General features: G+C 38.1%; 1 protein-coding gene across 1 annotated transcript in view; it reads right to left on the bottom strand.

The window, feature by feature from the left end:
- The window catches only part of Pld (Phospholipase D), a 56,230-nt gene that overhangs the window by 34,830 nt on the left and 9,333 nt on the right, over window positions 1–12,067 (bottom strand). The window contains exons 4-6 of the mRNA XM_074181514.1: window positions 11,118–11,324; window positions 4,147–4,267; window positions 2,094–2,245 (exon numbers count right to left, since the gene is read on the bottom strand). Of these exons, the coding sequence (XP_074037615.1) occupies window positions 2,094–2,245; window positions 4,147–4,267; window positions 11,118–11,324 (480 nt within the window). The remainder of the gene's footprint in view (window positions 1–2,093; window positions 2,246–4,146; window positions 4,268–11,117; window positions 11,325–12,067) is intronic.

The raw sequence follows: 12,067 nt of genomic DNA, 5'->3' as shown, positions 1-12,067 counted from the left end.
TGCGCATCTAGAGGAATGTTCCAGTTCTGGTGTTTGGTGTCGTCTTGAGAAAACCAATTAATAAAAATAAATTTTCTCAATTTTAAAGTTTATTCAGAGGCAAAGTTTATAAATAAGACAAGTTACAAACTAATTAGACATTACAAAAGTAATTCCTCAGTTTGTCCTTTATTTCACTTGTTTTTTGGGTTAGAAACCTATTATTGAAACCATACAAGCAGGATCTAATTGTTGTACTTCCAGTTTCGCAACTAATGACCTGTGGGCAATTTATATTCAAGGTAAATGAATTTTATATCGTAATTATGTTCCGCATATTGAAATAACAAAATTGCCAGATATAGAAATTGAAAAATGAATTATGAAACATTTCTAATTGTCCCAAAATTGTAATATGGGGTTTTTACTATTAGTGAATTTAAGAAATGAAAGCGATTCTTCATTAAAGGTTAGGCTGTTTCAACTTCCTTCTGGAATTCAATCAATAATTTTCTAGTTGGAAAAACCAAACTCTACCAAATACTCCAAACTACATTTGCTGAACTCTCAAATGTAAAAGTCTGGCTGAAATATCACTTGACTGATATATTTGGAGGTGAGATGAAATAGTGTTGACTCAACGCTAATAAGTTTCAAACTTTAATTTTTTTTTCTTACCAAACGCACATTGACATCAAAAGGTATCACAAGATCTTGATTAAACGGTGTTAATAACTTCAAGAGTTTACTTAATGAGCCACCAATTTGTAGATTATTGAGCTATTCAGTTTGTGAAAACCCCAGTATCCTTGATAATAATTATAAAATTTTCACAATACATTTTATTCAAAACGTGTTTTGCTTTACCATAGCTTCATCAGTTACTGGTACATGAAACTATTTTACAATATCTTTTATATAACAATAGATAATGACAAAAATTATTGGATAAATGATCAAATCTGGTGAATTAGGCAGATTATAAAAAAAACAATTAGGTACAATACAATATTACTTTTAAGAAAACAGGTAAAATATTGGCAATCTATGTCAAAACTTAATTAGATCAATGATGAATTCTTGCAAAACAGGTAGATTAAGAAAGCAAAATTAATACAATATTATTTCTAGGAAAACAGTAAATATGTTAGTTATTGATGACATTTTATGAGAAGAAGTGAATGAGTAACTCCCTGTTGGTCGTTTAAAGGAGATTGGAATATTTGCGTTTATCAATTTCCAGAGATTCTAGAAGGTTTAATTTTTGCCCTTCAATTTATGTATGTTATATGTCTTGGTCCATGTTGAAATCGTGGTTATTTTCTAAAAGGTGGCTAGCATAGGTGGAATCAGTTTTCTTCAGCTTAAATCTTCTTTTAAGAAAAAATACTAACTCCACCGATGCTTTCCACCTTTTAGAGAATAACCACTAGCACTTCCCAAAAGCGAAAGCCCACCAAAAAAGACCATGGTTACTGGATGGTGGTCAGCGGCTGGTGTGTTTCACTATAACTTTCTGCAACCGGGCAAAACCATCATAGCAGAGGCCTACTGTGAAAAAATCGACAAAATATACCAAAAATTGCGTCAGTAACAGACGGCACTGGTCAACAGAAGAGGCCCGATCCTGCTTCATTACAACGCCCGTCTGTACGTTTCACAAATCACGGTCTGAAAAGTAAACAAACTAAGTGTCGAAGTTCTGCCTCATCCATCATACTCCCCAGACCGCTCGCAGGACCAGGCAAAACGGTCTTAGCCGACTTCATCGAGTCCCGATCACTCAATTTTTATGCTGTTATTAATTGACTTGTGTTACGTTGGCAAAAGTGCAAATAGCGCTTGTTTTGATTAAATTGAATAAGTATTCACTGAGATATTACAGTTTGAAGTAGACTCTTAATAAATATAGTTTATATAACTAAAAAGTTAAAAATAATTTTTTTTTAAATAAGCTTAAAACAATAACGCTGATAAAAGCGTGATAAATAATTAAAACGAACAAAACTATTTAAACAACCTAATACTTTGCACGCTGTTCATGACTTTTGAGCTGTCTTTACAACAACAGAAGTATTTTAACGTGACAGATATGGGTATTTCTTTTTTTTTACCTGACACAACAAAAACAATGTAATAATCCAAAACAAGTGCATCCTGACTGACCATAATGAGTACTTCCAGTTTTTTTCCTGATCATTCCTTCTTTTCCTTTGAATCCAAGTCCTTCTATGAATGATAAATGAGATACTTCCAAAAATTCTATCTAAAACAAGTGTAACTAATAAGTCCTTCACTATTAAACAAATTTTGACAAGAATAATGATGAAAAAAACCATGTGATGAAAATCATACAAAATAACTCGAAATATAATTCATCATCTACCCCACAAATCAAGGAATATAAACTTTCACGGTCGGAGATAACTGTGTGAAAGCTATTTTCCGTTTTTTTTGGCCTGAGCTCTCTGAACACAAGAGAAACTGTAGACTCGGATAAACCGACAAAACAGCTGTAGCCAAACATGCTCTCAACAAAGAAGGCACATTATCTCATTCGGAGATATAGTAGTACTCGATAAAACTCGAAATTAATTTCTAAGAATATATACAGAGGCAATAGAAATTCAAAAACACAGAGATAATTTCAATAGAAAATAAGAAACATTAACTATCAATCAACTCTGGCTACCTGTTCTTAGAAGTACACAAATAAGATCAGGTAATGCAATTAAGAGAAGTCATGCCACGACCAATAATAATAATAATATAAAACCAGAGTCAAATACCAGCATCGTTGTGAATGCATTTGAACCAACGGGAGCACCCACTTGGACACTGCAACCGTTACCACATCGCCTTTGATAATGTCTACCTCAGTAATAGAGGAAACTTCAGGCATAAAATCCTGTAGACCATGGCCAACAAACCCGTAAAATAGTTCTCACAGAGTTACCCCACAAATATTCATCACGCCTGAAATAATCAGATGAAAGGTTTTGTTTTATCATCAGCAGTAAATAAATAGATACATTTACAATGAAATCACTGTTGATCATGAGTTTCATTGAGTGTACCAATTTTCAAATGAAATTAAATCAATTTGATTTTATAATGGGCACTAAATAAATACATTTATTCACCAAACCGAAGTCTATTATTTTCATTTTGAGTTTTTTTAAAGCGGTACCTTCCAACGACAATATTTGATTCTTATAGGTTTTTCTTCCAGTTTGTGTCTGAAAGTTACTTCTTTGCATGATCTACACATCTTCCTATAGAGTTCATTTTTTGAAATTAATTCCTTCCGTCCTTTCTTTTTTGTATCAAGATGAAGGAGTAGAAAGCCAAAACCTTTCCCGAAAATTCATTCCATCATTTCAAATGTCTAATCTAAGCTCGGTGTGGAATACTGTGGTTATGTGTTGTGACCGTAATTACATGGCAACGTTATTTTTGCAGCTACAAAATTGTTTAAAATAGAAAACTACTATCGGTTTCTACAGTCATTAAGTAGTACAATGCAAAACATATTTTTCATCAGGAAAATTAGTCATGGCAAATGGAAATTTTTAGGTTATGTCAAAAAATAAATACAAAAGTTGTAGTTTTTTTCATTTTCTACAACTCTTACGCGCAATTTTTATTAATAAAATGCATAAATTTGCCGAAATAAATAACAAATTATTTTTTATGCTTTACACCCCTAAAACTTAACACTCTATATCCCCTTTAATAATAGGTAGTCTATGTTTTCCAAATTACATACAATATTTTCTACCCTTTCTGACTGTTTCTAAATAATTTCCTATTATTTATGCATTTTGAGGAAGTATCTGCCTCGCCCTATAAGATACAATAAACAAAAAACAAGTAGTACCATTTTGACTTTTTTCTAATGAGGAACCATTTATGTAACATTTTTTTTATTGATGAAACACGATATGACAATTGTATGTATACGATATTTTTTTATTTAAAATAAGAGAGTTAGGTGGAGTGAATGAAAGGGAAACATTAACTGTATTTTTTGTAACAAAATGGCTGATGTTTTCCCTGTAGACGTTCAAAAACGGCTCTCCATTCATCAATTCACTTTTGAACAACTTCAAAGGATGTAGCTGAACACCATAAAAATAGTTTTTTTTTGCTGATAAACATACTCACTGTGGCAGGATGATTTCGATAAATTGTTATAGAGAGCAAATTATTGAGAAAATTTTCTAATTGCTTCATTCTATTTCCTAACTTATCATAAGAAACCAAGACTTCTGGTTTGCTTGGAAACCTGAAACAAAATAATGCATACAATATTTTCAAATACTTCAGTTCGTGTATATGTTGAAAAAATCTGTTGAAATCAGTTTTCCCGTTAACCATCTGTCATCCTTCCGCGAGCTAAGGATTAACGAGGTCTTACCTTTTAACGTGGATTTCTAACACGGTTCTTGTTATGAATCAATTTATTTTCATTTTGTGATTGTGAAGTGTAATTTCAAAACAAAATTATGAAATTTTGTTTCTAAAAAAAGAACTCTGTTTTATGAACATTCATCTGCAAGATTTATAACCCCTCAAGAAAGGCACACTTAAAATATCTCCATATATTTATGAATCAACTAAAAGATTACAAGGCTTTCCTAGAAAGTATACCTCTCCTTGTGAGCTCTAAATATACATAGGCAGATAGATAATTTATTTGTTCGATATAATGAAGTAAAAATGAACTTGCCAGCATAGAGCAAAATATATATATATATATATATATATATATATATATATATATATATATATATATATATATATATATATATATATATATATATATATATATAACATTTCTCAATGACACTGGACACGTCCAGTGAATATTTCTTGCAGATTTGAGAATCCAATAGCTTTTGTCAATAAGAACTATATTCCTTAGACAACTGACGGATATTGATACACAGACAGATGTATATAACCATACCTTTAGAATAGTATATGTTTTTGCAGCACTCTATCTCTGCAAAAGACAATATAAAAGATAGATGAAACGACTAATACCTGAAATAGAGCGTTAGTGGTGGAATATAACTGCACCTACTACATTGGATCTTTTTGTGATAATATTGTTAATTTATACTGTGCAATATAGTTTTTATAACATAATATTCTTATTGTAACGAATTAAAGAATTAACTATCTTAAACAAATTTATTTTTAACAATATTTCACAATCACAACTAATTTATATTCCACACTTAGCAACTAACGCTTAATTTATCTTCACTGTTCGAACTCTTTATTTAAACGCACGATTCGCTTTCTGAATACAGACTGCTGCTCGGGACGGAAATCGGCCTTTTCATATCGGCAACGATCTCTCTAGAGGTTTCGGCACTCATCTATACCTTTCGCGATGAGTCATGTGTTTGCTGGCTGAGATATCGGTCAGGGCCGGCTTCAGATTCGCTACATTGCCCCCTTCTTAAAGACGTTTCGCCCCGAAATGTCATCCTTGGCGTGTGTCGATACCTGCAGGACTCCCCATATCTGCACTGTGAATTTCGATGGAAGTAACACTCCACAGTCTTCATGCTAGGTCGTGGAAGATGGTTACCGCACACCAAAATATGGATGCCGCTGGATCTGAAGATCGTTTCCAACATGCTTCTCACAATTCGCCAGTCCAGCCTGTCGAGCCCTGGACTAATTTCAGGATTGCCAAGTCCACGAAATTCTGGTCGAGCATCGTGTCCTTCAGTCTAGTAAGACTCCTCCAGACATCTTCATAGGACGGTTTGTCTCGAGAATGCTTTTTGGTCACCAAGTTTCTCTGACCCTTCTTCAACTGTAGCACTCCTCCGACTTCTGGATTCTGTTCTCGTAATGTTTGGAGCTGACCGAATTTCTTGTTGAATACCACAGCGATACCCTTGGACATTTGAAGATCCTCTGCCACGCAGTGAGCTAGTGCGTAATCATCTGGAACCATGAAAAGGTCATGTGGCCCTTCTCGAGTTACCCCGTGTACGACCTTCTGTCCGTTCAAGTATAACGTCTGGAACTGGAACGTCAACTGGAACGTCATTTCATCCTCTGGTGGTTTGAGGGCACGAACTTGGTCGTGATTTCCAGCATAAGGAGCCAATCTATTGAAATGGACGACCCTAGGCTTTCCTCGAGGTGGCTTATGGATTCGGTAGACAATGTCATTAATCTTTTTCATGATTTTGTACGGACTCTCCCACGAGTTCCGTAACTTCGGTGATAAACCACGGCGTCGCTTAGGATTGTACAGCCAAACTAGGTCACCGGTTTCGAATCCTCCAGCATTCGCCTTGATGTCATAGGCCTTCTTCATCCTATCGCTGGCACTTCGACGTTAGATGTTCAGACGGACTAGTTCATGGATGTCGTCCATTCTCTACCGAAGCTTGCTGACATAGTCTTCCCCCGCAGTGTCTTGTTTTGGCGGCGTCCCAAATTTCAGGTCGTAAGGAAGCCGCAGCTCTCGGCCCATTATAATACTGGCAGGGGTTTGGCAGGTTGACTCGTGTACTGCCGAAAGATAAGCCAGCAGGAACAGGTGGAGGTATTGGTCCCAGTCTCTTTGATGGTTATGGACTACCTTGGACAAGTGGCGGTTTATGGTCTTATTCATTCGTTCCACCATTCCATCAGACTGTGGATGTGAGGCTGTGGTTCTGGTCTTTCGAATGTCCAACAGTAAACATATTTTTTGGAACAGGTTGGACTCGAAATTTCTGCCCTAGTCCAAATGCAGCTCCAATGGGACACCGAATCGACATATCCATTCCTTTACCAGGACGTCAGCGACGGTAAAGACTTCTTGGTTGCGCAGGGCATAGGCTTCCGCCCACTTACTGAAGTAGTCCATGGCTACTAGGATGTATTTGTTCCCATGGTCGGACTCTGGGAACGGGCCGGCGATGTCGATGGCGATTCTCTCAAAAGGACTGCCCACGTTATACTGGCGCATTGGAGCTTTCGGTCGTATCCGAGGTCCGTTACTGGCAACAAATCCCATGTTGCTGGCGTCCGTATCTAAAATGAACGTTCCGTCAGGTAGGGGATAGCTCAAAACAGGAGCGTTGATCAAAGCTCTATTCAACTTCTTGAATGAGTCTTGGCATTCCTCAGATCACAGGAACTGAATCTGCCCTTCTGTGAGTCGGGTCAATGGTTTGGCGATGTTGGCAAACCCCAGCACGTACCTGTAGCAGTAGGTGGATAAACCAAGGAAGCTCCGAAGCTGATGTATGTCTTTTGAAATGGGCAAATCCTTAACTGCTTTGATCTTTTGTTCGTTCACTGCCACTCCTTCCCCAGAGACAACGTGGCCAAGGTAACGAACTTTTTTCTGGAACAGATGGCATTTCTTGGGACTAAGTTTCAATCCAGAACTCCTCAGGTGCATGAATACCTCCTCCAGATTTTTTAAGTGATCGTCGAACGATTTTCCGACCAGGATTATATCGTCGGGATATCATCCTAGACACGTCTTCCATGAGAGCCCCTTGAGAACCGTCTCCATCAATCTCTCGAAGGTCGCTGGAGCATTACAAACCCCGAATGGCATAACCGTGAACTGCCAAAATCCTGAGCCGATGGTGAAAGCAGTCTTTTCTCGATCTTCTGGGGCCAATTTAACTTGCCAATATCCACTCTTCAAATCCAAAGTCGAGAAAATTGTGGAGCCGGCTAGCGTGTCTAGGGTGTCGTCGATTCTTGGAAGAGGGTAGCTGTCACGTGATTTAGTTGGCGATAATCCACGCAGAACCTTGTCGAGCCGTCCTTCTTCTTCACTAATACGACTGGGGAAGACCGGGGGCTGTTAGAAGGTTCGATGACTCCTTCTTTTCCCATATCGCTGACTATCTTGTCTGCCTCTTCTCTCTTGGCAAGAGGGAGTCTTCTAGCTGATTGCCGGATTGTTCGGGCATTCCCAGTGTCGATTCTGTGCTGAACCTCATTCGTTCTGCCGCCTTTTCCTTCTCCAATATCGATGATTTCCTGGTGCTTCTTGACTAACTTCCTCAATTTTGATCAGTGAGTTAATGGTATGTCAATCAACTTCTACAACTCTTTAGGCAAGTTGTTAGTTTGGCTAACCAAACTGCGTACCCTCCGTATCACAAAGAAATAGACGAACAGTGCCCCAGCATTGTTCCTTTCTTCAAGGTCACGGGAAAGTAGTTGACATTCATGACCCTGACCGGCACAACTTTATCAACACGCAACAGGGTCTTCCCCAGTGCGATTCCTCATCCAATTTTCTCATCGTGTATCTTGGGCTCGAACATTACCACCTTGCCGCTGCTCGCACTTCCGCCCAAGCGAGCCTCCAGGATGGTTTCAGCCCTTTCAGGTACGCACACGTCTTCAGTCAACAGGACCCTGATCGTCTCTTCGTTTCTTCCATGAAGCACCAGCTCTTCTCCGCCGACACGTAGGACGCCGTCTTGAAAATTCAGCTTGAACCCTCTGGAATTCATTATGTCCATTCCAATGATCGCATCGTCCTCGATGTCCGCCGCCAATGTTTGATGGTGAAATTTAGTGCTGCCCAACGTCAATTCGATTGATAGTTCTCCAAGTACAGTGGCTGGCTCCCCTGTTGCGTTGCGTAGCTTCCAGCTTGACGGTTCAATTCTTGCCGGTGTTTTGGCAAAGGTTGGCCCAAGAATGGTTCTCGTCGCACCTGTATCTAGCAGCATGGTGCACGGCTCGTTGTTGATGAGGCCGTCTACGAAAACACCTTTGTCTTGTCGTTGGAGAACGGCAACATATGCGTTTTTTACGGGGGCTTGCTGGGTACAGGCCGACGATTGCCCCTTCTCATCGACCCCCTCTAGTTTTCCTGATTTGGTGTCGATTCTTTGAAAGCTGCACAGTTCCACAGTTCCAGCATCTTATTTGTTTTTTCTCAGGCAACACTTCTTTCATTACTTTTCTGATGGTGGCCTCAATATCAGCAGGCACTTGTCCATCTTCCTTGATAGCTCGAACTTTGCTCTGTCTCTTCCAGGATTGTTTTGCAGCCTCAAACTCCAGAGCGCTTGCCAGTGCATACACGAGATGTTTGGGAAGAGCTAGCGTCAAGTCCTGCCTCGTTTCTTGGTCGCGAAGTCCATCTAAGAATGCCTGAACTGCTAACCGCTCCATTACATTTTCCGGTGTAACAGAATATGTTAGACGAACCAATCAAGCTATGTCGGCTTCAAACTTCTGTAGGGATTCTCCTGATTTCTGGCAGCGGTTCTTCAGCTGTGAATGGTAAAGGTGCTCTAGGTGGGCCTGTCCATACCGCAGCTCAAGATGCTTTACAAGTTGGTCATAGTCTTCCTGTTCCTGGGCCGTGGGGGTTTGCAAAATATTTGTTGCAACGCCAATGTTAATGCTACCGCTTTTTCTCCTGCATTCCATCCATTCGATCTGGCCGCAGCTTCAAATTGTCGGCGGTAATTTGCCCAAGGAGTTTTTCCGTCGAACTGGGGCGGCTTCATGGAGAGCTTTCCTGGTTCATAACTGACTTTGACATCTTTCAGTTCCGGAATTGAGTTTTCGGTAACCGTTTCTGTGGGGTGGGCAGAATTAACGATTTGGTTTTGCAACTTGCTAATTGTTTCTTTTATCTCGCTGATTTCTGCCTGAACTCCGCCTTTGATTTCCTTTACTTCTGTGTTCATTTCCTTCCTGATTTTGTCTATCTCTATCTCGATGGTTTCTATCCTTTCTTCGAGTAGGCTCGCCACACTACAAAGCTCTTTCTTCAAGCCTTCTGCATTTTTTAGAAGTTCTTCCTTCAAACTATTCGAATTCTCTAGAAATTTATCTTCCAAAATTTTCGAATTTTCCAGAAGCTTGTCTTCCAAACATTTCGAATTTTGCAGATGCTTCTCCTCCAGACACTTCGAATTTTGATGAAGTTCATCTTTTAAACTCTTGGAATTTTCCAGAAGTTTCTCCTCCATACTTACCGAATTTTGTTGAAGTTCATCTTTCAGCGATTTGGTATTCTCATCGAGTTTGCTCATTATTGAACCCAAATCACCCCCAGAAACTTCGAATAAATATGTTTCGGGATCTTCTCCTGATTCCGTCAAGTTATCCCACAGTCTCTTCTGGAGTACTGATTTCTTTCCAGAACAATCTAGCTCTCTCTCCTCCAATTCTTGCTTCAATTCGGCGACTTTCAAGTCCACTAGGCGCACTTTCCTCGAACACATTTTGTCTCTTATTGTCTATTTTCCACAAAACTGAATACGTCCACTTATTTTAATCGAGTCCGAAACACTTATTTATTTTCACAAATCTATTTTTCGCGAGAAAGGTCTATCAGTTTATGTTTCCGTAGTCCGATACTGTCTACTTCGCGAAACACAACCAGCGAAAGTTTTATAGTCAATTTCACCGTAAACCAAGATTTTCCACCAAGCGTTCAAAAATTCATTTTAAAAATCCACCAAAATCCATCTGATCACCAATTGTAACGAATTAAAGAATTAACTGTCTTAAACAAATTTATTTTTATTTTACACAACTAATATATATTCCACACTTAGCAACTAACGCTTAATTTATCTTCACTGTTCGAACTCTTTATTTAAACGCACGATTCGCTTTCTGAATACAGACTGCTGCTTGGGATGGAAAGCGCCCTTTTTATATCGGCAACGATCGCTCCAGATCTCTCTAGGGGTTTCGGCACTCATCTATACCTTTCGCGGTGGTTCGCGATGAGTCATGTTCAGATAAACTTCATCTAATAACTATTTGTATATTAGGATGTTCCTATTGGAAATTAATAAATGATTGTCCCAGGCATTATTCAAGTAAGAACATGTTCGTAGGTATATAATTCCAAAAGAGCTAAATGTTCTGATTGTCCATACAGGCAATGCCGATTATAATAAAGAGACCCGCTTTTTCTATTCAAAAGAAGGAATTCGTATTATCACTTGCAACAAATAATATGGTAGGAAATCCGTATATTGTAAAGAACAACAGCAAAAAATTATATTAAATATATAACTATTATTTTTAGACTCTGTCGACAGGTTTATGTGGTGTTTGATAAATATACTTTGAGATAATTAATTTTACCAATTAAGTTCAAGTCACCTTACCTGGGCAAAGCACTTTTTCGCTTTCCTTTGGGCACTTTTCCTGCATTTTCTTTGAAAGTTCTCCTTTTATTTTTGTGGGTCTTACTGGGAAAAGGAATATTTAAACTTGTTCTGAACAGAACCAGTTGTTGATGTAAATGTTGGATCTGTTTATACCTTTTCTTTATCTGCCATGAATAACTGCCGTGTACCAAAGAAATTGTATACCTGAAAATACAGTTACTTCTCAGCAGAAATACACGGGTTTAAAAACCATGAAAACAAAGTTTTTTAATGCAACTAACTCAATATACAAAATTTCTAAACTATTTCATAAACACAATTGAATTATTTTTATACACCCAATAACAAATATCCTTTTTAGGACACAAATCTACATTCGAATATAAGAGCTATTCGAACATAATGATTATAGTAATTCCGAGAGGAAAAATCTGAGGGACTTGCATATCACCATGTAGCCTATTATTTAAGTCATCTATAATGGTCAATTTCAGGTCAAGTATTGATACAAAGTTATGATGTGAAATTTTCAGTGAGATTAGGTAAAAATCGAAAATATAAGTATGAATAGTTTTATTAGCTATGTTATATGTTCAATATGTAATGACGTGGGTATATTTCTATATAAGTGGAGTGCCTCGTATCAGGATTATTGGCCGTGGTCGGCAGGTTTTTGCCTGATGTCTCGTCTACGACTGGAGTAGACATTATCAAAGGCGACTAGACAACAGACGAAGTATTCCGGTTGTACTACAGTACAATTGTTGGTTTGGGTCACTTGGGTTACCAAGGCATCTCCACATGAGTTTATAAATAGAAAAGTTTTCCTTCCCTATGTGAAGATTGTTATGGACCGGATCGAGAAAGTTCTCGAAAAACACAATTAGAAATTGATATTCAAAGTAACTAAAACCATCAGAGAGAGCCTAAGATCAGTTAAGGTCTCC

This window comes from Leptinotarsa decemlineata, unplaced genomic scaffold (genome assembly GCF_025532065.1).
Source record: "Leptinotarsa decemlineata unplaced genomic scaffold, Ldec_3_MD MMD2_tig00026314_RagTag_RagTag, whole genome shotgun sequence".
Taxonomy (NCBI): Eukaryota; Metazoa; Arthropoda; class Insecta; order Coleoptera; family Chrysomelidae; genus Leptinotarsa; species Leptinotarsa decemlineata.
Note: the sequence above shows the minus strand (reverse complement) of the source record. Positions and strands in the feature narration are given on the sequence as shown.